At 41.9% G+C, this 26431-nt stretch overlaps 1 protein-coding gene across 10 annotated transcripts in view; it reads left to right on the top strand.

Moving 5' to 3' along the window:
- The first annotated feature begins 1797 nt into the window (after positions 1-1797).
- ZMYM2 (zinc finger MYM-type containing 2) overlaps positions 1798-26431 on the top strand; it is a 99080-nt gene continuing 74446 nt past the window's right edge. For 3 of the 10 annotated variants that reach the window (XM_087756711.1, XM_087756709.1, XM_087756702.1), the window contains exons 1-4: positions 2224-2372; positions 3391-3448; positions 22736-22861; positions 24133-24992. In XM_087756711.1, coding sequence (XP_087612837.1) covers positions 24143-24992 — 850 coding nt within the window. In that variant the 5' untranslated portion in view covers positions 2224-2372; positions 3391-3448; positions 22736-22861; positions 24133-24142. Of the gene's footprint in view, positions 1827-2216; positions 2373-2482; positions 2602-2826; positions 3075-3390; positions 3449-22735; positions 22862-24132; positions 24993-26431 lie in introns of those variants that run through there. The other 7 variants (XM_087756710.1, XM_087756712.1, XM_087756703.1 and 4 more) reach the window with 7 other exon arrangements.

Here is a 26431-nt window from a genome sequence, read left to right as displayed (position 1 = left end):
TTACTTTTTTAATGACTAATAAGAGTGATGGGTTTCACTTAACATGTTCTAAATTGGAAAACCACTCGTTTTCTACCATCCATCTCTGGACACATCAAAGCTCCCCAAAACAAGTGCTTAAGTCCTCTTGAATTTCTTTATGAACTTCATCAGAACTTAAATGTTTATGGATAAGCACTGTTGTAGAACAAAAGACATCTTCCTGAGATGTACGACTGGAAAGGTTGGAAAATACGTCATGTGGAGGATGACTTAACGCGGTTTTGACTTTTACCAACCTAGAAGATATTCAAGGCTAATAATGGAAATGGTCAGGAGACAGCTGACCTGATGGAGCGTACGAGATTCAGTGTTGACATTTCAACAGCTGTCTGGTTACTATGAACATAATTGACTGGACAGTGTGATGCCACAGAACAAAGCTGATGAATTTACAGGGCAACTTTGAGGAGACCTTCAAAACGGGTGGTGATTCATCTCCGTGGCACTTTCTTCCTTGGCAGTTGTTGTGTTAGAGCTGTTTCACCATCAGCTCACCTCTTTCTTTCAGGCACGAGCAATGGCAGTGCGAGCTGCCGCCAGCCCCGAGGTAACTCTTTCCCCCCACACCAAGTAGCCCTTCCAAGCTTTATCTGATGGCTAGGATGATGTGAAAAAAAGTCATTAATTCCCATCAACAACATACAGTAAGTGTTGGAGAAGCTTTTGGCTTGAGTCTTTGACGGAAGCCTGTGTCTCTGGGTGGGACCGTCAGGAAGATATCAGATGTATTGTTGTGACAATAGAAGATGATAGAAAATTTCTGGTCTCCCCCACACATGAAAATTATTAACCAAACGCATCAAGGGTGGTGGAGGAAGGAGCCAGCCCTTAAGTGACTTCTGCGCCACCCGAGAGCAAGGCTGCTCGGCGGGCTCCCAGGCTGATCCCGCGGGAGGCTCCCAGCTCCGAGCTGAAAATGGCGCCCGCGGCTTGAACCCGGCTCCTTGCGCAGGCAAGAGGCTCTCTGCAGGGGACACTGCTCCGCGTGGTTGACACGAATTGGTACCGGCTGGAGGAGGCAGGGCGGGTATCTGCTCTCTCTCTCTCTCCCTCTTCTGGGCAGAGGATGAGTAAATGGGGCAGAGCGGGACCGGCGCGCAAGACGGGAGGCTGAGCTCCCCAGGTCCTCGAAAGAGCGGCCGTGAGTGCCATGGCCAGCGCGGGGGGAAGGAGCCGCGCAAGGGAAGTGCGCATCCTCCATTTTGGCGGAGGGCGGGCGGAGAGCTTGGCTCCCGGCGCTTGGCCACCGTCGCCGCCCGGCGCACCCCTCCCCACCCCGCGGCACCGCCGGGGGCACCCGCCTCCTCTTCCCGCGGGGAGCAGGGCAGAGGCGCCTCAAATGGACGTCCCGCTGCGCCTCACGTTGGTTCGAATTGGTCCCAAGCTCCCCGCAGCAGCTTCCGACAAAATGGAGGACGCCACCACTGCTACCACCACCACCACCACCACCACCACCAGCTCCTCCAGGAGCCATGTCGGCGGCTGACATGGCGCCCTCCCCCGCAGCGGGTGGGGGCAGGAGGGCGTCCTAGGGCGAGGGCGGCAGGGAGGCGCTGCTCGGCGGGGCAGGCTGCGGGGTTGAGGGGGAGGCGCCCTCCCTGGGATACGTGCGCTCTCTGCCTTTCCCCTGTGGGAACGCGTCCATTATCCACGCTCTGTCCCTCATGGAAATGGCCCCAGGTTCAGAGCCCCGCTGGGGGAAGGAGCGGGGCCAGACCTCCCGGAGGGCCACGGAGGAGCCCTGCCAACCCTGTCGCTCGGCGGTGGGGGGCGGAGAGGGAGAGGTGAGCCCGCGCCCCGCGGCCGTAGCGTCCACAGGGACCGAGCGCAAGGCTGGGATGGGCAGCGCAACCTCCCCGCCGGCGGAGCGCGGCCGGCCCGGCGCGGCGGGCAGCGCAAACTTCTGCAAGTTGCTGCTGTCAAAGAGCTGCGCGGGAGCGCAGCCCTCGGACGCGGGTAACGAGCCGGTGGGCAACGATCCGGGCTCCTCAAACCTGATGGATCAAAGTGGGAAGAACCCCGGGCATGCCCAGGAGGAAGATTGGCAGTTTATAGGGTCAACCGGCTGCGGGCGGCTCTGATGGATGGGCGGCCCGCCCACTCCGCTAGCCCTGCGCGAGAGCCCGCCCTCTGGGGGAGCCAATGGCGGGGCAGGGGGGCGGATCCCCCCGAGCTCGCTTGGCCCGGTTCCTCCTCCCCTCCGCTAGCAGCTGCGCTTCGCCCGGGACTGGACCGAGTTAGAGTTGAGACGCCGGAGGAGTAGCGCAGAGTGCGTGCGTCCCCCGCGGGGGGGAGGGGGGTGTCCGCGCCGGCGAGCGGTGGGGAGCCGGGTAAGGCGGGGGTGCGGGGTGCTGCGCCTCAGGGGCGGGCTGGCGGGCGGTTGGCGGCGCGGAACTGCCCCCAGGGCGGGGATGGGAGAGCAGCCGCCGTGCCTCCGAGCTACCCGGGCTAAGTACCCCACGGTGTCGTCGCCGCTGCCGCGCCGCCACCTCTGGCGGCGGCGGAGGGGGCGCGGGCAGCGCCGGGGACAGCCCCGCGGATAACCATCGTGGCCTGGAGGTGGGCGACGGGGGTAAACGGGGGGGCGCCCGGGGGCAGCCCTGAGGGGGGGCAGGGGCATTTGGGGGAAGGGCCGGGTCTGCTTTAGCGCCTCCTATTTTAACTCCCTCCCTCCCTCCGTCCCTTCCCCGCCGGGCCCTGGGCTGTTGTTCTGCCCCGGTGCCTCCCCCACCCACCCTCCTCGCCGCCCCCCCGCGGGTGCCTCCCTCCCCTCCCCTGCCCGGCGCGGCGCTCCGCGGATCCTGCCGCCGTCGCTGCTCCCCTCCCGTATTGTTTGGCTGGGTCTCGCTAATGGCGGACAGGAGGCGGCAGTGCTGCTGGCCGACTGCAGGGGGGCAAACCCGAGACCGGGGGCAACTGCCGCGGGAGCGGGCGGGGGGCCCAGGCGCTCGCCCGGCGCTGAGGCGCCGCCGCTGAGGGCCCTGCCACCCCCCGGGGCGCCGGTTCAGGGCCGCTTCTAGGCAAGTTAGCAGGTAATATTTGCTCCCCGCCGTGGGTGCCGCCGCTGCCTTTTCCCCCCGCACTCGCTCGGAGAAGCCCCCGCTGCGCCCGGGGCGGCTCCTTGTCCCCCCGCCTTCAGCGGGGGCAGGCGGCGTGGGTGCGCTCTGGGAGCACCCCGCCGCCCCCGGGGAGGGCAGTTTTTATTTATTTAATTATTAAAAGGGTTGGGATTAAAGGGAAGTGGTGGGCGATGCAGGCGGTACCTGCCCTGGACAGGCAAAGGAAACGCTGCTTGGGGGCGCTGCCTGCTCCTCTCTGCCCCGTGTTAACCCCATGTCTTTCCCTTAGGCTCCAGCCCAGTTTGGTGCAGCCTTGGCAGAGACCAACAAGGAGAGGGAGCTCCATTGTGAGTGTTATTTATGTATCTGTTTCTGCCTCCGCTAGACCTGCTTAGGGAGGGCTTGACCCACCCCCCCATATTCTCCGGGGGCAGGGGTAGAAGGAGGGGCCTCCAGGCTTGGGTGGGGAAATTCCTGGGTCCAGCAGCTGCTGCCCTGAGGCGAAGCCCCAGTAATGGCTGTGAGGCGGCTCCTCCTCGGGGTGGGCGCTGCTGCTGCAGACATCGCTCCTGCAATACCAACTCCGGCAAGCAGACGACGGGCTGCTGCCGCTGCTCACGTTACCCGGCTCAGACGGGAGGGGGAGGGCATATTTCGGGTGCCCTCTAGAGTTTTAGAGCATGTATTAAAATCAGTGACGAGACACCTTTAGCCATCTTTAATTTTTTTCCCCTCTTTCTCCAATCCTGTGTCCTGCATATCTTGAGGCGAAGAAGAGGAATGAGAGGTTTAAAATAACGCAGCGATTTGCGGAGCATACTCTGGCGTCTCTCCTGTGTGCGTTCAGACGGGTTCTTCACGCCCACAGATCTGCTTGGGTGATTTTGTTGGGCACCTTTGGCGGTTTGCGCGCCGTGGTGGGGCTTCTGAGCCATCTGCTTTGCCCCTTCCCCAAAAAGCTGGAAGTCACTGGGGAAACCCACAGCTTCTTAATAGCAAGCGTTTTCAGTGTTTCATCTGTGTGGGATTTTCAACGCAGATTGTGGTCTCTGTTGGGTGTTGGGTCGGCTAAGGAGAGGTTGCTTACCAAGCCCTGTCGGTAGGATTGGGGCGTGATTTGACTCTGGCTTGCTCCCCTTTTAACAACGGGGTTTTTTCTTTGAGGCACGGGGGATTCTGAAATCGCAAAGTAGTGCAGCGAAGGAGAAAGTAAGGCGGTGTGCGCATGGGGAGAGGTTTTGGGAGCCGAGTTTGGACGCGGCCGCCGCCGCTAGAGGCCGCGGCGGAGAGCGCAGCCGGCCCGGCGGCCCTGGTGGGCAGCGCGCCGCCGGAGAACAAAACAAAAAGGCAGCGCCTGCCTTGCGCGCTGGGTCCTGCGCTTGGGTGCCGGGGGGATTCCGGTGGCGTAGTCTTCACCACCACTTGTATCTTGAAAAATTTATTTTTCTCCTTTTTTTTTTTTTTTTTTTCTTCCCTTGCCATAGTAGATTTGCATAGCTTGCAACTTTCTTTGTCACTTTTTGGTGGCTTACATATACAAAGAATAAGTGGTTCTCTGCAAAACCTCACTGCTTAGGAGGAGGGCATTAGGTTCGGATTTATTCTGAGCTTCTAAAATTACCAACCTCATGAAAGATGCTGAGAGTTTGTAGGGCCTGTTACCATTAATAAAGTGGTCTGTTCTAAACCTTGGCTTACTACTGTAATTCTGAAATTTTAATTGTAATTTTTTAGCTCTTACTGTGTCTTGGATGTAAGGCTACCATCTAATTTTACTTCTGGTTCATTATACATTCCAGTCTAACAGCTGTTCTGCTTTTTCTGATGCTTCTTCACGTTAAAAAAGTTACTTCTAAGAGTGATCAAGGCAAATAATGCCTTGGAAGGAGGGAGGCTGTTGTGTTGGAAGGGAGTGAAAAAGGATGTTGTGTACTGGAGCTGGTTTGAAAAAATTATTGCAGCTTTGTGTGGCTGCCTATGAAAAGATGAGAATGCTGCCAAGAACAGCTGTATAGCTAAGATTCAGTAAACCTCAATAAGCAGTTGCCAGCTGGTTTGTGAATTACGCTAACATCTTGCACAAAAGCACCCTAGTAGATGGCACATTGTCCTCCTCCAACTGTGGTGGTGGTGGGACAGCCTTTTCTCTAGCACATGACTGGAGGTAAAAAGTGTGTCCTGTGGCACATGATGGGCCATGCTGGTGTGTGAGGGAATGTATTCGGTGCTTACTGCTGCAAGGTCAGCTCTAGGAACCAAACTCAGCCACAATTTGTAAAATGAAAGTGATGATGGGACATTATTAGGTAGTTAAACTAAAAAACTTGTTTTAATAAAAGACTGTCTTAATTAGAGTATCTAATAAATTTGATTTATATTATTGTTATTAATCCTCTTTGGCCCCAGATATATGATTGCGTTCTACTGTTGCTTACCCTGGAATAATATGCTAAGAGGGATTTGCATCAGCAAGAATGTACAAATGTCAGTGAGAGCAGGTTTCTTTGTCTTCTGCAGAGCTTGTTCAAGTATACAGAGGGATGTTGGACCAAAATTGGTAAAACCTCTTTCAGATTTTTGCTGGCTTGCTTTCCTTTTTTTTGTCCAGCATTATCATGAACAGTCTTGCATTGTTACAGTAGCTTTCATTTTGGTTTGAAGGACTAAATACAGAATTACTGAAGTTCTATCATCTTGTGTTAGAGTTTGCAGGGTATATCAATTGATTGCAACGAAAGCAGAATGAAGAGTTCTGTGAAGAATTTATATCAAGTATTGTTACTAATGGAAAATCCATTCTTCGTGGAGAACTGTTTCTTTTTTCCAGAAGACATGTACATAACAAATAACAATGAACTCAACCTAGCTGTGGAAAGGGATTGGAATTTGAAGTTCAAAAGACTAGTAAGCTGTCCCTTCTGAGAAGTTTGAGGTAATACTTGCCTCAGGAGGTTCTTAACGCCCTGTATGCTACAGGATTTTTGTTGTCTGATGAAATTGTTGAGTTTAACTTAACAGTTGAAAGCACTTTTTTTGCAACTTCTTTTTAACTTTAACTTAGTTTCAGTGAGTTAATCTTACTAGGTGAATGCTCCAGGAGGATAACTGGGTTTCTGAGAGATTAGAGTTCAGAGGAAACTTAGCTTTTCTTCCATACTTGTAGCCTACCATGCCTGCTGCTGGCAAATATGGTTGGCAGTAGATGCTAACTTGAATGATCTGCTAAATTTAGATGCTAGTATTAAAATTCTTCATTTTGGACCAAGATTTGTGGGTTTGTCGGATAGTGTTTTGTACTTCTAAGAGAAATTTCTGGTAGAAGGTAGCACTGTCAGACTTCTAGAATGCAGTTGCGTGGTATGTCCTCTTCAGTTAACACTTTGACTATATTGATTTTATATCGTAGTTTCCCAGCTGCACAATGGCTTCCAACTCTTCTTCTTTGTTGCCAACGCTGCGTGCATTGGTGTAGATGCATTTGAATTGGGCTATTGATCTTGCCACCTTTTTTCGGGGAGAAGCCCCAATACCTGTGTGACTGTTCTCTTGTGCTTCTGTGGTTCCTAACACATCAACAAGCCTTGCATCTTTGCTGCTGTGTGGATCTCCATCCCTTACCCCCACTGAGATGGCCAGGGAGCATTCATGCTGCTCTGGGTGGCTTTGCTGAATATGAGCTGTCAGTGTGCCCAGGTGGCCAAGAAGGCCAGTAGCATCGTAGCTTGTATCAGAAACAGCATGGCGAGGAGGACTAGGGAAGTGATTGTCCCCCTGCACTTGGCAGTGGTGAGGCCGCACCTCGAGTACTGTGTTCAGTTTTGGGCCCCTCACTACGAGAAGGACATTGAGGTGCTGGAGTGTGTCCAGAGAAGAGCAATGAAGCTGGTGAAGGGTCTGGAGCACAAGTCTTGTGAGGGGCAGCTGAGGGAACTGGGGTTGTTTAGTTTGGAGAAGAGGAGGCTGAGGGGAGACCTTATTGCTCTCTACAACTACCTGAAAGGAGGCTGTAGCGAGGTGGGTGTTGGTCTATTTTTTCAGGTAACAAGTGATAGGATGAGAGGGAATGGCCTTAGGTTGTTCCAGGGGAGGTTTAGATTGGATGTTAGGAAAACTTTCTTCACTGAAAGGGTTGTCAAGCATTGGACCAGGCTGCCCAGGGAAGTGGTTGAGTCCCTGTCCCTGGAGGTATTTGAAAGACGTGTAGCTGTGGTGCTTAGGGACATGGTTTAGTGGTGGACTTGGCAGTATTAGGTTAACAGTTGGACTCAATGATCTTAAGGGTCTTTTCCAACCTAAATGATTCTACGATTTCAACTCCACTTGCTTATACTTGAGTTGTTTTGGCGATTTAAGGCTTTTGTCTTCTGTGACCTTCCAGAAATTACCGATTTTAAGACAAATCAAATATTTATTCTGTGAAACTCAGTGCACTAGAGTTCAATAGGATTCACACACACACACATGGAGAAAATTTGATGATATGTCTGTATGGATGAGAACATCAACAGTTGCATTAGATGAGGTCAACGATTGTCCTTTATAGACAGGTTAGATCATAACTGTCTACTGAGGGATTCTTGTACCTTCACCTGAAGTGTCTCTTGGATTGGATACGTGAATGATGAAAGTTGTTCTCTTATTCCAGTTTGCTGTCAGAACAAAACTATTTCAATCAATGGGTATAATACAGATGACAAATTCAGATTTTACTAGTCCAACATAATTAAAATCAACAGAGATTATTCAGTTGTGTGGTCAACTGAGTGTCCAGTGACATGATTGCCACCAATGTATTTTTCAAACTGCTCTGTGTTTGGAGGGTATTTACACTTTGTAAGTTCATCCTAATGCTTAAGCACTCTACCTTCCTCTGTGTTTCCCAAGCTTTTTGGAGCTACCTTCACCATAAATTCCTTCTCTGCCCCTTCTACCATCAGCCACTGGAGAATATTCTGATGGGGGTGGCAGGGTTTCATCACTGAGGCAGGGGCGCAGAAGCAAGTGTTCGGTGCTCCGAACAGAGTAGTTGCTATAATGGTTTGAAATGTACTCCGGCATTATAAGTGCTCTCCCCAGCCATACTGAGTGTCAGTAGCACAGGAGGATTGTGGTGGGGTTTTTCTTTGCTTTGTTTAAGTTTGAGATGAGACTACTTAATCGTGCATTGCTGTTGTGCAGAAACGATGGTTTGAGATCTCTAAAATACTTAATATGTTACTGTTTTAACGAAAATAAATTAATTAGGCACTCTGTACTTAACTGTACATTAAGATTTATAAACTTTTTTCCTTGACTCATACAAGACTATCAGAATCCTTCAGTTCGTATCACTGTAACTTTTAAAAGCCATAATACCTAAATTTGTGTACCTAGTCTATCGAGGCATAGTCCCTGCTCCTATGTTTTAATACTTACTGACACATGCGGAGCAGGATGTCATCTTAATTCCACATTTTCCTCTGTTTCATAGATGGTGCAAAGTAGTGATATACACTTGGTCACACACTGATAGGGCAACAACTGCTTAGATACTTGCACCATAGCTCACCAATCTAACTCTTGGGAGGCCAGCAAAGAAAGCAGATCATTAGGAGAGGAGGTTTCTAGATGCAGTTTCCTCAGTTCTTTTGTTGTGAAAGATGGCGTTGGAAGAAGATGGTAAAATTGGGCATAACCCATAGAATAGCTATGTGCATGATTTTCTAATTTAGGCCTCTTATGGCTCATAGTCACTCTTAGAAACATGGACTTGTTTGTTTTTCTCCTGCAGACTTTTGTTGCAAGCATATTGGCATCTTGTGTTCCTTTAGGCTATTCTGTGCAATATAATGGTACTGAACTTTAAACAAAAGCCCACTCATGATCCAACTATCAGGTTTTTTTTTTTTCCTTCCCATCCGCCCTTGAAAGTTTAACCTTGGTGAAAACCTTAATTCTTTCTGGAGTTCCTTTTCTTTAGATCCCTGTAAGACCTCTCTAGTTTGGCATTTACCCTTAGTACTACATCAAATTCCTTTAAAAGTTATTTTGTTAATCTCGGTCATAAACTGAGCTATCATCTCTATATGGATGACCTTCAAGTCTCTCTCTCTTCCAGACTTGCTGCCTTCTGTACCAGCTAAATCTCAGTGTGTGCTTCTGACTTCCCTTTGTGGTTGTCTGACCTTTAGCTCAGGCTACTATCGCAGGGGCAATCCTTCCTCTTCAAAAGGAAAACCCTCTGTGCTGTCTGTCACTTGCAGACGGTGTTGTCATGAGATCTTTGGTTTAAGCCCGTAATTTAGCCCTTGTTTTAGACACACCACACGCTACTCTTCTAACAGACTGCAGATTTTTTCCACATAATAAGCTGTCTCTTTTAAGTGTTAGTAAACAATTAAGTGTTCGTTATGTAGTTGTGTTAATAAATCACATGACTAAATCTCATACTTTGCCTTTGGTCTCTGTATCTTGTGGTAACAGTTTTTCTTACGGTTGTGGTAAAAATGGTCCTGCTCTGTTGATATGGATTCAGAATCCTGAACAGGAGTGCTTTCCTCATCTTCTGCTTTGACTGCCTGGTCTTTTTAGATCTTTTATGGTTGTAAAAGTAACATGTTACTTGCCTTTAAATTAAAGTTGGGATTTAGCTGTGAAGGGTATTATCTATCTTTTGTTGTTGTTGTTTTTGTTAAAGAGATTTTAGGTGCTGTTTAAAAAGTGACATCATGGCCAGTTAAATGCTATTGTTCATTCTTCTGTGATGCTCCTCATGCTTGGAGAAGTTCCCTATATGCACCCTTTAAAGCAGTTGCAACCTGGTAATGCAAAAGAAGGTAACTTGAGGAAACAAAGCCTACTAAAATGAAAACCAAACCACCACCTTTTCCTGTCACCCTGGGACTCAAACACACCATCTTAGAACAAGAGCTAATTCTAACCATTGTTTATGGTGGTGCTGTTTCCTTGTATTCTCCTTTTTGTCTCTCTCAATCTGTTGTCCCTTTGTTCAAAGAGCAAAAAAGCTAAACATGTCTTCTCTGTACAGTGGCTAGCATAATGTGGTCTGTAACTTTGGCTCCTAGGAGCATGTGATAAGACTTGGAATATATGGGTGTGGTATCATTGTCTTTTCTTTTCTCTCTCTCTTTTTTTTTTTTTTTAAATGTGTGTGGAAAGGAGAAGATGACCTAGTGTTCTGTTATACCTGAAATAATTTCATCATTTTTTTTGTGCAAGAATTGATAATTAATATACCAACCTATATATGTTTAAGAACTTTTACTAAGCTGGAAGAATTTACCAGACATCTTTTGAATTAATAGCTAGTATTTCTGCATGCATGGGTTTAGGGGAGTTTTTTGTTTATTTTGTTCTGCTTGTGGTGGTTGTGTTAATTTGAAAAATGTTCATTCAGAAGGTGAGGTTTTGTTCTGGTAGATGGTGCCTCATTAAAGAAGCCAAGTAGTATCTAGAAAGGCCAGGTAAGAAGTTCTCTGTAACACTTATAATAAAAAAAGGTTGTAATTTAGAAGTGACAGTAAATGGAGAGTGCAACAAAACTTGGTTGTTTTTTTTTTACTGGACGCAAATGTTGGCTATGTCTTGGAACTGTTGCCATTGCAACTGTGTTTGGCCATCATTATGTATACTTCTGTCCAACGAATTAACAAATAAAATACTGAGATGGTCTGACTAATATTGTGTATGGTATAGCAATGATGATTAGAACTAAGTCTAGCATTTTTTAATAATTAAAAAGAATTGGAGAGTTTGGAGAAGACCTACAAGAATTACTTAAGGAGTGGAAAACATGCTTTCTATTAACAGACTTCAGAAACTTGGTCTATTCCTCAATTAAAAGAGAATAATTAGGGTGTGACTTAATCCTGGTCTCGGAGAGACTGTGTGCCCAATAACATATTAGATAATAGGGTGCTTTTCCCACCCCTGCCCCCAATTAGTTAAAGGCTTAATTTCTTAGTGCTGATTATTGCCTAAGCAATACAAATTCAAACAGGGAAAGTTATCCTTTCAGCTGGTAGGATAACTAAGAGTTGGAATAACTTATTGAGGCATTACTTTCTTTATGCAAAAGTTTAAGGAGGATTTGAAAAGCTCCCCACTAGCAAAGTTAGTTTATTTTTTTTTTAGGCTTGGAATATACTTTCTGTTATGCAGGTCTTTATTCCAGTTGCAGATGGCTTAGAACAAATGCTATATAGTGTATTTTTCATGGGGTTAAATTCAAACAAGCATATATGCTTGGTTGCATGACCATTTAAACCAGCCTAACTTAGGGTTGTCATTGTCCTCTCTTCTTTGTACGAACACTGGCCTTTTTCTGTTTCTTTTTTTGGGAGTCAGTTTAGCTCCATGAATCATCACAATGAAATTTGTTTTCAGGGGAGCTGTGTACGTGTTGGTTGTTTGCTCTGTTTTTTGTATTTCAGCTTCCTACCACATTGGCTCCCATGGCAGACTGGCTGTTGGGATCTGTGAACAGCTAGTGAGAAAGGGGGAAAGAGTTGTGCTGGAGAAAGTGGGAGAGAGGAGTGGGAATTCAAAACCACAATAGTCCTGTCCTAGACTGGATGTGGTTTATTGTTGTGGAACTGCAGCCTTAGCAAATACAATATGCGTCTAGTTGTTTAAAAATAAAGCTACCTTTTACTTCTTAAAACTAGCTCAATAAACTGGAGCCTTGATTGCATAATGTAACTTACAGCCAGCCAGCGAGTGCAGCTGTGAAAACCTATCATACTTGCCTTGCTGACCATATCCATTCTTGCCTTGGATCCCATTTCCCGTCAACCTTACCTCATCATAGAACTTGAACTATTTTGTGGTTACTTTTTATTTTCTTCCCTTTCCTTTTTTATCTCATCTATGATGTTAAGATTTTCTTTCCTTTGTTATACTGTAGCTTCATTGCCTGTTTACTTGGTTATAGTCTATGTGGGTTTCTTTCCTATATGTGGCGTAATATTCACATACTCTCTTAAATTTGGTTTTCCTCTTCTGAATTACTAGATGCATTAAATGCTAGTCACTGCAGGTAGATTGTATTGAAGAAGCTTGTCCATACTGGGCCAAAAATACTAGGTTGTTGGCCGATACTTGGGTATTTCTTAGGGATGAAAAATCTGGTTGAGACTACTAGCTGATGTTATTGTTAGACAAGGAAAATGGTCTATCTACAAACTCCTTGTTAATTTACGAACTATGGTGTGACAGTTTTTCCTCTTTCCAAGCACATGCAAAAGTAAAAAGAAAGGATTTTTAAAACATTAGTAAAAAAGATGCGTGCAATCAGGCACTGAGAAAATGGGTATGCCATTAGGCATGGCTATTACCAGTTGCCCTTGCAGAGTTACTTATTTCATGGGCTGTACGTATACACATGTAGACTGTATGCTAGTTTAAAATAAAAATTTTAAAAAACCCAATGAAATAAGAGGAAGCACTAACGAAGAATAGCATGAAAAGTCCTTGTTGACAATTAGTAAAGCATCTTTGTTTCCAGAATGTATGGCAATAGTACAGGCTGGGCACCGATAGGATAGAAGGCTGCTTTGGGTAGCCCTGGTGGACAGCAAGTTGAACATGAATAATGCACCCTTGCAGGGATGAATGCAAACAGCATGCTGGGCTGACTTAAGCAAGACTGTAGCCAGCAGCTTGAGGGAAGTGATTGTTCCCCACCGTTTGATATTTTGGAGACCACATCTACAGTGTTCAGTCCAGTTTTGGGTAGACCCAGTTATAATAAAGATACTGATATACTGGAGTGAGCCCAGTGGAGGGCCGCCAGCTTAGAGGGCTGGAGCACATAACGAAGAAGGAAAAGCTGAGAGGGATGGGTGTGTTCAGCCTAAAGAGAAGGCTGGAGGGACGTGTTACTGCTGTCTTCAACTAATTAATGGGAAAGTATAGAGAAGATGAAGCCAGGCACTTCTCAGAGGTGCATGTTGATAGGCTGGCAGGTAATGGGCATAAGTTGCAACAAGGGAAATCCTGAATAGCTAAGGTAATCAAACACTAGAAGAGAGTGTCCAGAGAGGCTGGGAAATCTGTATACTTACAGATATTCACAACTGTGTTGGATATGACCCTAGCAACCTGACTTAACTTCAAAATAGATCTCATTTCTAATTTGTCACTGCTCTGAGCTACGGTGGGTTTGATCAGGTGATATCCAGAGGTCCTTTCCAACATCAGCTGTTCTATTAAACTTGCAGTGCTTAAGCTAAGTCTGATATCATTTAGCGACCAGGAAGATGCTCTCCATTGATATGCAGTATTTTACTGTAAGTTAGTTTGAACACTCCCTTCCCAACACCAAAATAAGAATTTATGCTGTTTGGGTAAAATTATTAATAAAATGTAAATGCATGAAATAGTCTTTAAAAACTGCTTCTGAAAATTGCCTTAAATGTACTGACTAAAAAAATTGTATTTTACAGGGAAAGTTAACTTATTAACAGAATCAGTGTTACTGTAGCTAATAAATTGGTCTGTTTCTGAACTTGTAGTTATCTCATCCTCTCTCACTTGAGATTTCTCTTCCTCTTTCCTATCTCTGGTTGTTTTTTCAGATTTGATTGGTTTATATGTGATTGGCTGTACCCCCAATTTCTTGTAAATTACAAATTTGAAAGATTGCATGCTACTTGTGTATATTAGGTGTGTACAGATTAGTATAGTCACTATAATCATGATACAATTGTATCAAAAGTATAGCCAATGCAACTATACCTCTTATGAAAGACAAATAGAATATTTTTTTAGTTATAGAGCTTTTTTTCATTAGTATCTATACTAAATTTGTAGTGTTTGCTCTAATACGTCTGTTAACGGAGTACTTCCAACCCTGCTTCCTAGAACCTGTAATAATTAAATGCTGTTTTAAAGGGATTATACATTTTCTGTGCTACTATCTCAATTTAATTTCTTGAATGCTAGCAAAAGCTAGGGACTTCATAGATTTGAATTCTCAATTAATCTTCATTGGTCCCTGTGCAGCAAGAGTAAGGCATGTTTTTAAAACGTGTGCTGTGACCCACTGACATTTATCAGTGGCCTGTATTCCATTGCCCAGTCCAGACATCGAAATAATTTTACTATTCTCAGGTCTGTTTCTGATTTAGCCATTCAGTATGTATTTTTTTCCTACTAAGTGTTACATTTTTTAAAATTAAGATATGTCCAATTACAATTTGGCCTCTTTGCATGCTGTATTAAGGCCACTTTCTACTATTTATTTTTCAGTGTTTTACTTGCCCTTTTCCTATTTTCATGTCTCTAGCATAGTGTTTCTCTACTGTTACTGTACTGCTCCCTTTCCACTTAGGTCATCTTTCAAGTCTGTTGCTGTGGTCTAGTGTTACTTACTTTCCTGGAAATAGATATGCATTTGGATATAAGTAATAGATAAGCATTTAGATACAACTTCTTCTGTGGGTCCTTTGGTTCTTTGTCTTGTTTCACCTTTCTATTCCATTTATAATAAAGGATATTCTTAAGCAGCATGGTACTGCTTGAGTAGCAGAGAGAGAAAATTTACTGTCTTCTGTGTTACACATAATGGCTTTTAAGGCTAGAAGTGGTGCAGGGTTCTTGCTGGTCAGCACCTTTTCATGATTAAACAGCCATGAAGTACATTGAAAGTGTGTGTCTAAGGGGGGCATACATGTCAGTATGGCTGCTCTAAAATTTATATATAGTTAGTCAACATTATGATTTTGATTTGCCATGAACTGCTATGCCAAGTGCTGCTTATTCCCCTATGAGTAATCTTGAAAATGATAGGTGCTTGGTGTGGGTATGCTTGCATTGAAGATTGACTCTGAATAGAATCAAGTTTGAGATTGACCCTGAATTTTGATTCCACTCGTGCATACAGGGGAGCAATTCTCAGCACTGGTTGAGCAGAAAGACTCAAGGAAGAGGCTGTGTTAAATAAAGGTATTCAGATGTTCCTGGAAACATCAGTTGGAAACCAGATGTCAGCATTCACACGTAACACTGGTGGCTGCAGTGCAGTTAAGGTGCTCAGGAGATACTGAAGTTCGCATGTTTTCAGTAAGCTTTAGTTTGTGTGTAAGTAGTTTCTCTTTTGAATAAAACCAAAACTTACTGACTCAACTGCTTAAAAATATTTCTTTCACTATGTAGATCTTGCCTTTTTACTGTTCTTGGTTGCCCTCTTTGCTGGATTACAGGTGTCTGTGTGCGTATGCTTTTCTCTTTAAGAAATCTGCGTGACAAGCACATTTTGGGTGTTACATAATGACTTTTAGTAAGCTAATTTCTTCAATCCATACAACTGGTTTGAAAATCTGGGGAAAGAGTGAAATTTGAAGCAGCTCCAAACCTAGTGGAAAATAAATTCTGCAGTAATGTCTCTAGGCTGAAGTAGTGAGATCTCAGGCTTTTGTAATGGTGGTACTCAGACAATGGGTAGATTAGATTTGTGGACCTAAACTTAGTATCCTGTTCCTGAAAGCTCTCACCTATGTTCTGAAAAACAGTGATAGAAATACATTGAAGGGTTAATGTTAAATGTGACTCAGACTCTTGGTTAATATTTATAATAAACTTGTATAATATTTTAAGAAAGACCCTTGTTTTACTTTGGTGTTGTGAATACTTGCACTTGAGTTTAGCCCTAAGTATGCAAGTATTTATGTTGAACTCACTAGCATGATTTGTGTGTGAAGCTGGTTGACTGATTAAATAGTTGTGGCCTTAATGTAGTATGTTAGGTTTGCTTAAAGTCTTAAAAGTTTCAGATACCCTACTGATTGCAACCAGTGGATATACATGTGTTTTAATGTTCAGTCTGTTGCTGCTTGCTTTGTTGTCAGCTAGCACGTGCATTTTGGAGTATTTTACAAGAGTATTTGCTGTCAGGGTAGTGCAGTTAAGCCTGTGGCTGTTGGCTTGTCACTACTGTCCTGTCTGCTGAAATGATCTCTACGCTGAAGTTCAGAGCTGTGGCACCAACCTTGTTATGTTCAGGCACAGCTGTTAAGTGTTGCACTGACATTTTTATTGTGGGGAACTGATCCGGCTGGAATAGACTTCTGCAGGAAAGTGTCTGTCAGCTGGATCAGCTTTTATCTGGTTATGTGTGTGGTTGCAGAAACAGCTCTGCCACATGATAGCATAACAAAATGAGTCTGTGGCCCTGATAACTAGGTGGACCTTCAGAAGTGTTAAAATTTTTGTTAAAGTCAGAGATGTAAAAATTGACAGTAAATCAGAGCCACCGCATATCCGAGGCATATTGGAGCATAAAATGCTAGGGTTGATGACTGGATATCCTCAGGAAGGATATAAGAAGGAAAAACCAAACCAAAGCGAATGCCCACCAAACCAAAAATGCTGAATGTTTATAGTAAGAATGTTTAACAAAAACGGTTTTATTGTGTGGTTGCCTGTGGTAAGAGTTTTATATCTGATGACCCAGAAGGGCCCTGCAACTCCTTTTTTCTAACATGGAGTTCTACTCACATAGGTAGGTGTCTGTCCATACACAGGGTATAATATTCACTACCCAAATTGAGACTGGACTGCAGTAGCAGCATTCAGATTTAGATTAAAGCAGGCTTAAATTGCAACCCTTTAAAAATGTTGTATTACTTCTGCTTTTCTAGCATTTTTCGGTCCTTACAAGTGGGTATAGTCAGGCTATTAGATTGCGTCAGTTGCAGCGTAAAACAGCTGCTTGAAGGTGATTTTAACTGGAGTGGTTTACTTTGCTTTTGGGGTGAACTGTGGTATACGTTTGGTCAGCCACTGGCGTTCAGTTGATGGTTCATACCCCAAGAAAGCCATGGTATGTGGGTTGCATCTGGTTGTGTAGGGAATGAACATTTCTTAGTTGTAGCAAGACGTTACAGCGTACTCTTAAGTTAAGCTTGAGAAAGAGCTTCTTGATAGCTGCATACAGTCTTTACAATAGACTCAGTTTTTGATCATCAGATTTATGAAAAGTCAAATGATAAAAAGTGACTTTCTGTAATAAGGAAGGATAAGAACTCTTAGAAGTTGCTGAATTAAGGAATTAAATGATGTTATGGCCAAGGAAATGTCAGAGTCAGGAATTGATCATTAGAACTGTATAGGCTCACAGAACATTGAGGTGCGTTCAGATTAGTCTCTTACCTTATTATTTTGCCTAAATGTTGACAGCCATCCCCCAACCGAAGTCAGCCTGACAGCCATAGGCCAAAATTCAGATTTTGGGTAAGTGGATAAAGCTTCCATGAGACTAGTGACGTTTCTTCTGCATGTGAGAATATTATTATTCCTCTACTAGGTTAGATTAATTGCTGTACTAGTTTAGTAGACAATTCAGTAACCTGTTTGCAACAGTGATGTCTAGGAATAGAAACTTGGCAGTTATAGCATGATTTTTCTGCAGGTGTATTCTGGTTTTCAGCAGCTGGCTGGTGAAGGACTTCTGTAGAGTTGCCTTTGGACCACTGTGTTTAACAGTCATCAGTGGATTTATTTTCATGTTTGCCAATCTCTATTTGGACTGGTTGCATTTCTGGCCTCTGCAGCCTTCTATGGCAGTGATTCTCACAATTAAGAAGAAAAGAAAATGTTTTCCTGCACAATAGATTATGAAAGCTACTTAATTGTTTCACTGGGTGCCTTTTTGTTTGTGTGTTGTAAGACACTCTCTATTGTCTATTTTTTTTTTCTTGTGGATTTATCATCTTCCTTGAGTTGTCTGTCTTTTCCAATGAGAAGACTTTTCCTTTAATATAAATTGTTTATGTAACTCATCTGGTTTTGCCTTTCTCTGTAAAGGGGGTGACCTGAACATCTCTTGATAAAAACCATAGTTCACCAGCATCTTGCTTATGTAGTGACAAATGTGTTCTGTATTGTTCTTGGTTCTTCTTTTTTTATATTGTTTTTCCTCTTTGGTTGTTGATGATTTGAGTAGATTTGATTTCAAAGAGTGAAAGAGTTGCAACTTGGATCTTAGACTTCCACTTTAGAGGAACAGCTATTTTTGTAGTTACCTTTTTCTCCCTGTTCATTACCTTGCATTTATCACTAGTGATTTTGCTTATTGTACTGTCTGAGCATTCAGCACTGTGATATCCTTCTGTAGTTCTTTACAACCAGTTTCTGTTTTCAGCTGCTGTGAATAATTTTTTATGATTAAGAAACTCTCACTTTGGTAGTCACTGTCTCTTATGATTGACTTACGTGTGTTGACCTGTATTGTTTTATTTTGGAATCCCTCTGGTAATGTCTCTTTATTGTCATAACAGCAAACACCACATGATATTTTTTGCTTTAAGTAATTACAAATCCCCCAGAGAACCCTTTCCCAAATCTTTATTATAGATAACTACCACTGCAGTCTTTAGTGAGGAATGTGTTTGAATGCCTTTTGGAATTCTTAAGTGCTGTATACCAGTTTAATCAGGGTTGGTCAACAAGTGTGTGAACCCTTCAAAAGATCTCTCCAGTAGTCCTGTGAGGGATTACTTTTTCTTTGCAAAATCCATGTTAATTCTTTCTTCATATATTTTTTTTTTCTTTTGTATATTTATTCAGTTGTAGTGTTTATCAGTCTGGTTAGTGATGGAGATGGGACTGTAGTCTGTAATTATTTGGGTAATCATTATCACCTTCTGCTTAAGTAACTGGTTACAGATACCGAAATATAAAATTTCTGACTGTCTTTAGAAATCTTGAGTGAATGCCATGTGGCCCTAGTGATTTGTTCTAAAATACTCCTCTATTAGCACTCTGATACAACATTTTTCCTCTGACTTGAACCTTAGAGAAAGAGCTTAGATGTCATCTTTCCTGATCTTTTCCTTACTGAACACCAATGCGAAGAGTTTATTCTGTGCTTTCTGCTGTGGTTCAGGCTTCTTGGATACTCTTTAGGAAAATTTTACTGTTTGTGAAATTGGCAAGAACTGGCATTTTAGACAAACCTTTGCTCTGAGATAGCTCAGTAGCCTGTCTTGAACCATGACTAGCAAAAGGTAAAGAATAGGGCAAATGTATATGAAACTTCTGCCTAATACAATTCTGGCATCTTTTTAGCTCAGAGACTTCCTGATAGTAGTCTTTATGTTTTTTTGAGGGTCTTTGTAGATTGGTGGTATACTTAATATGGTGAGTTTTTAAATGGCCTTCATGCTCTCAAGAAGCTTTTTTTCTTCTAGCTGCTCCATTTAATTTCTTTTTAACTGGGTTTCTCACACTTACTTTGTTCTCCTTTTTGAAGTCAAATGTTGAAGCAATGAAATTTTTTTTTTTTTTTTAGTCCCCTGGGAGTGTAAATATGTTCTTCTGGAGTGCTATCTGGATAATTACGTCTTGAACTATGTTGCCTGGCTCAGGATTACATCAGTTGTTGGTTTTCCTTCTGTTAGTCTTCTAGCTGTTTGCAGTTGGCTGTGTTGTAAGAATTTGTCTCCATCATTCAGTGGTGGGGGTTATGTTTTTTGTGGTTTCATTTGGGGGGGGGTATTTGTTTTTGTTTTTTGGGGGGCATCTGCCCTCCTCCCCTAGTCTGCACAACAGTAGTTGAAGTCTTCAGTTGCCATTTGCAGTCTCTCATGTTCCACTTACCTCACATGTGCTGTCACTGTTGAGTGGAAGTGTACCATTAATACACTATTTCTTCTAGTTTGCATATGGAATTAAAATGTAGCACAGTAGCTGTTGAGGTGAATAGTTAGGATACTGTGCTTTCCTAGCAGAAAGTACTGTTCCTTCGTGGGCAAATCAATTGCTCTGTTATTCCTATGTTTGTACCTTAGTATAATATTGTCTCCTGAATTTTGTTCATCCATTCACTTTTGAGATGTCTCAGTTATGTATTTTCTCAAAAACAGTCTTTCAAGTTTTCCTTTTTTATTTTTAGGCTTTTAGCCTTTAAATGGAAGCACTTGTACATGCTGGTCCTGCTTTGGATCTCTGTTTCAAGTGCCCTGTGTTGGTGGAACTGTAGTTCTGGCTGGATTTCAGTGATTCCTTTTGATTTTTGTGACTTCGCTCCAAGTGTACATAACCATGACTGTGCTCTTCTGTCACCTTCATCCCAGGTGTTATTAAAGGCACTTAGTAAAGGCTTTTAAATTCCAGTTTCTGCTTTTGTTAAAGTGGAACAGATTTTTGTTTTTTTAGGTAGACACACACCCCACCCCAATTTCTGGAATTCATTATAGACTTTAAACTCTCTTTTATCATTCAACTATGGAGTTAAGACTTGACCTTTGAAGCATTACCTAGCTGGCTGTCTTAAAAGCTGTAGTATTTGCCATCCTTCCAAAGAACTGCCTGTATTTTGCCTTTTTCTTCCAGCAATTAAGCCTTGAATGTAGCTACGGGATTGTAATTTATTTCATCACAGAGGTTTTTATGGATAAGTGATGTAGCCTAATTTAAAAGAAGAACACAGAAAGCCTGGTTCAGGAAGGACTGGTGTATATTGGTAGTGTCTCTGTTTCCATCCAGCTGCAATTTTGGTGCCTGTGCACTACCACAAAGCCTTGAGCTCATTCTGTAGCAGTATTGAACATGCCTTTTCTGCAGATTAGGTCTCACCAGTTTGTTTAGTTCGGTTTTTTCAAAGTCTCAACATTTCATCCAGTGATCAGTCTAATCAATCTTACAGGTTTCTACCAATTGTATTTCTATTGTTAAGCATCTTTCACTGTTACCAGTTGTGAAGTTTTTCCTAGTTTTGCATTGTAAACTTATTCTTTTCACTCTGTAAATCATGCATTTTTTGGTAGCTGTTCATTTAGAGATACTGACTGTGACATTGCTTATGTAGTTTTTGTGTTTCTCCTTGGTGCTAGCATTTTTAGAAAACAAGCTACCTTGTTTTGCAAATTTTTGAAAAAAAAAAAATATCTGATTTTTTGGGTAATTTTGTTGTTGAGTCTCGCAGAGGTGGGAGTTAATGTTTGTGGGGAGATGCATGCAGATTTTACTTATGACTATGCACTAACAGTTAAGCACGTAAACTTTTCTTATTTTTATGTCATACCTAATAATACAGGTCATTAAAACCTTTCTAAGAGCCTTTGTGGAAAAAATAAATATATTTAGGCAAAAAGAGATATGTTTTGGGTCTTACCTTTGCTACATATGATGTGCATGTGCTATAATGCAGCCCAAGTCTGTCTTTCCACTAAGGATCTGTAAAAACAGGAATAGCAAAGGCTTGAGTCAGGCCTGAGGTAGAGTCTTGGCATAGTCTAATTTCTTCTTTGCTCCCATCTGTTCAGGTATATTTAAAACTTTATTAAAAGCTTTTTGTGCTTGTGATGCTTTTATCCTTGTAGAGAAAGAAAATATATGGAATAAACCTGGGAAACTTTTTAAGAATCAGTTAACCGAATGAATTCTTTTCAGCAAAAGCTGAGATGTAGGGAAATCTAACTTTGAATTATTCAGCCCTAGAGGGGAAAAATAAGATAGGTAAAAGAGAATATTGGATTAAATTAATCTTCAGTGGAACTGACTGGTTTCCAGGGAGGTACAAGCCAACTGCATTGATAATACAATTTTTTCTTTGGTAAGAAAACCTCTTTCATTCCGATAGAATGTTACCTTTATTGTGGTTCAAATGGTATTACATAATGGCATTAGGCTGTAAGGCTAACATATGAAGGAATTAAAAGGTGGTCTCCTCTCTTCTAGGATTAATCTGGTTCACAGCTTTGCTGTTTGGTCCCCCCCTGCCCCCACCTTGCTTCTGTTCAGTTAATGGACAAGAGGGCTTGAATGATGTTGTAAATGCATAGAAGAATATTTGAGCTTTATTCCTCTGGGCCTCTTTACTGTCTGGGGATTTTAAGGGCTGTCCTCAAACAGTAGATAACTACACAAGTTGATACTCTCTGTTTTAAAAATGCTGCCAAGTCTGGGAAACCTAATGACTGTTATAAAACCTGAAGAATAAATATACGCTTGAACTCTGAACATTTTCAGTCTCATGTGAATGATCACATGTTAATATATGCTATGGATGCCTTAACCTGTGCTAAGTATCACTGCAGTGCATATATACTATTTGAAAATCATTAGCAATGTAAGGTTTATATTGCATTGTAAGCCTGAATTATAAGGTATGTTCTGTAATTTTTCTTTTGCTATATCTTAATTTTAGCATAGTATATTCTGCTACAAGCATTGGAGGTTGACACAATAAAAAGCAAAGAAATGTAACTGCTAAGGTTTCTTTTCTCTAGCTCAGTTTACTTGAACTGTTTATTTCCTTAATATTCTATTACAGATATACTTCTTAATTCTAGTATTTGATTACTTAATTGCAGTTATGTCTGCTTGTCTCTTGCCAAACATGGTATTTTTCCATCTACCTATAAAGCATCAAACAAAGCATTGTGGAAATGTGATGTGATGGAGTGGAAAATCTGGAACAAACAGTACTGTTGCTGCTTTACTTACTATGGCAATGATGGTATAGACTGACATACTCTCTCTAATGTTGTAGGATGATACTGCTAAAAGTCAGGTTTGAACTTACACTGTGAATTTAGAAGGAAGTCAGTTTAATGAACATAGTTGGTAGAAGAGGTTTGAGATGAAGAAAGTGTTTGAGCTATCTAATGTTTATTTTAACCCTGTTTCAGAACACACTGCTTTTGTGGTGGGCAGCAAGTTGATACAAGAGCAGGTTCCCCACAGGAAAGGAAAGAAAAGAAAAGCTCTTGGAGCAACTTATTAAGGTAAACAGACTGCAGTGGATTTCTGGATGGGTAAGTATTGATGAGCAGGATATTTCTACTTCCTCTGTTTAAATTCCTCTATAACGGATTTATAAAAATGCACAGAAAGCTACTTCTAGCCTTTCACAAAAGCTCAGTGATGTCACACATTAGTGTATACCCCAAGACGTACCCAAATTATCACGTAATTATGTCTGTATTTTTCTTGTTGTGTATATCAAGATCAATTTAATTTATTAATTTTTAGTACAGGTGTTTTTTAGAGAGATTTAGAGCCTTTAGCACCGATTATATACCGGTTTGGAATTACAGGTACAGAAATCGTATATCCAGGTTGCCTTTTATATTTTTTTAATTCATGGTAGAATTGACAATTACAAATGACAGATTCCCCAAACTGAACAATTACTAAAAGCAAACAGAAACCTGCAGGCAAAATAGCTGTTGGGAAGGAGCCTGAAGAAGCATTGCTTGTTGTTAAAAAGAAAAGAGATAAAGTTGTTGAAAGCTGCAGTGGAACATAGTAAGTCAGGACCTCAGATGAGCTCCCTCTGGTAGTGGCTAGAAATGAGAGGTTGCTGTGCTGCTGCTACGCTGCTCCGTAATGTATCTGTTCTCGTCATGTGCAGAAGTTCCATATCTCTTTTGCTTACTTCTGTGTTCCAGTTATATTGGGGCCACCTAAGGAGCTTTGGCAGTGTGAGGTTGGAGGTAAATCAGTCGAATGTGAAAGTTGTTAATATGCAAAATGAAGTTGCCCTTTTTTTTTTTTTTTGCTAGGCATTTGGATATGTGCTTCAGTCTTTTATTGTGTAAACTTATTGATATTGAAACTGTAACATTTCTAATAGGAATGAAATTTATTAGGAATTCAGATTTTCTTTCTGCATGTCTAACTTTTCATCTTGCTTTGCAGTCTAGCAAAAACAGTGTTACAGGATCATTGTGTGCATATGTGGGTGGGAAAGGGACTGAGAAATCAGGATTGGGTAATAAATACTATCAAAAATTCTATTTCCTGTGTATTGCTAAACATAATGATGTGTAGCTATTGTGTGGGAAATGTTGGTAATGGTGGTATTTTTTTGCTAGTATAGGATTAGAAAGTAAATTAATGTTAAGACACTCGAAGAAGATCATAGAGAAACTTCGTTTTCTTCTGTACCTGATCTCAGGAAGAAGACAAAGTAAAAGCTGGAACTATTAATTCTGTAGTTATTTTTAAGAACTGTTATTGGAAAGTTATATCTTACTCTGAAGCTCGGTGTGTTTTTTCTTGCTTTATGTTTTTCTTTAAACAGCAGATCTGGAATGGACACGAGTCCTCTGGGAGGATTAGAACTGTCTGAGCACACTCCTGGTCTACTAGGGAATACCACCATGGCAGCAGGTCTTGCAAATGTAGGAAATACATTTGGAGGTCCACCAAGTTCTTTAGTTTCTAGACCTAATAAATTCCAAAACTCGCCTATAGAAGATGACGATGATGTAGTTTTTATTGAACCTATACAACCTCCACAAAATTCTACGTCACTGATAGCAGATCAAAGGAACACTGCATTTACATCATCAAGAAATGAAGAACTTCAAGGGAATGATTGCAAAATGCTTCCTCCTCCGAAAGACTTAAATTCTCAAAAGGGGAGTATAAGTGAAACTATAATTATTGATGATGAAGAAGACATTGAAACAAATCAAGGACAAGAGAAGAATGCTTCCAGTTTTAATGAACGAAAACTTCCAGAGTGTAAAAATAGAACCAACGATATGGAATTCTCAGCTTCCAGTTTTTCGAGAAGTAAGGTAAATTCAGGAATAGGTAATAGTGGTATAACCACAGAACCAGACTCTGAAATTCAGATTGCTAATGTTACTACATTAGAAACAGGTGCTATGAGATCTGTGAGTGATGGTCATTTAGAAAATGCCGAAGGGCGTGACATGAACTTAATGATTACACATGTTACATCACTGCAGAATGCCAACTTGGGAGATGTATCTAACGGACTGCAGTCAAGTAATTTTGGTGTTAATATGCAAACATACACCCCATCTTTGACTTCACAGACCAAGACTGGTGTAGGACCTTTCAATCCTGGTAGAATGAACGTGGCTGGAGATGTATTTCAAAATGGAGAATCCGTGACTCATCATAATCCTGGTAAGTTGCGATTCTGAACATTTCCTTAAAAGCTGAAAATAAATAATAGAATGTTTATTGAAATATTTTTGGCAGTGGCACTGCTTAGTTTTTTAGCTTAATTCATATGGAAGATCTTGGTTCCCTTCATCCCCATCACAATCTCATATGTGACTCTGGACTAAAATATGCTCAATAACATAATGTGTTAGGTAAACTATCCCAGTTTAGCAGTTAGTGATACCTTCAGATGTTTTGAGATGCAAGTATTTGTATCTAAAGCAAAGCTTGCTTTATGACTTAAGTGTACCCCTTTATTTCTTAAGTGTACCCCTTTATTTGACACAGATAAAGGTTAGTGTATCTATGTAACTTTTGTACCTTTTTGTGCAGTTCTATGACTAGTATAATGCATCAAAGTTATTTTATTGATCTGTTGTCTTGCCATCTGAATATAATTTGACATGCAAAAAACCTGAATTTGGAAGTCTGATCTTAAGTTGTAAGTAGCTAGCTGTCATAATTCATTGCATACTGAGCAATTCTCAGTATTTATAATGCTTAACAAAACGGAGTCCAAGTTACTTGTGGACTCGCATATTCCTGCAGTAAGTTATATACACTTTATAATTGCTATTCGGTCACCTGTGATAATATGTATTTATATCATACGATATTAATTAATTTGAATTGGCTGGCTTTGTTCTATCTCTCTGTGTAAATAGCAGTATATTGTCTCCTGATTTAGCAAATAAACAGGTATTGCTAAAAGCCAGATGGAACAGCGATGAATGGTCTTCTGGAATTGCTAGTCTGTAGAATTTAAGCTACCACATAAGCAATTTAAAACCTTCCAAGCTCCAACATATACTGGTGCCCTGCTGCCCTGTTAGGCTAGAAGTGGGGGAAAAAACCAAATTACCGCTTTTGCTACAGGTTTAACTTCAGACTACTTAGGGTCATTTTAAAAGGAAAATTTAAAACAGTTAGAATCTAGGTGCAGTGGACCCTTATTAATGCATGATTTCTTAACTTGCTCATATGCTGATTGAAACATGGATTTTTTTTTTTAGCTGTTTTTCAACGAATACTTAAATAGCACAGTTCTTCAATTTGGTCATATATTGCCAAATGTACTTTTGCAAAAGTATTAATACCTTTCACATTGTATTATGGAAATGGCAGCGTGACGCTAAGCTTTAGGTAGGATGTTAGGTTGTGGGGTTTTTATGTTAATCTTGAAACTGATTTCAAAATTTGACTTCTGAAGTTGGAAGCCGGGAAGTTATTATAGTCTGGATGTCTCACCTGAATAATTTAGAAATTCAATTCCTAATCTTTTAAAACCAATATTCCCACTATTGCTAGTTGATCCCTTAGGCATGGGGTATGATTATTGTGGTATCACAAATGGTCAAGTAGTTGTGGATGAGAACTTAAAGCATTTGTTACCTTAAAGT

This window comes from Nipponia nippon, unplaced genomic scaffold, assembly GCF_047370975.1.
Source record: "Nipponia nippon isolate SJK-2023a ecotype South Korea unplaced genomic scaffold, ASM4737097v1 scaffold_2, whole genome shotgun sequence".
Classification (NCBI taxonomy): domain Eukaryota; kingdom Metazoa; phylum Chordata; class Aves; order Pelecaniformes; family Threskiornithidae; genus Nipponia; species Nipponia nippon.
The sequence above is the reverse complement of the archived record's forward strand: the minus strand, read 5'-3'. Positions and strand labels throughout refer to the sequence as shown.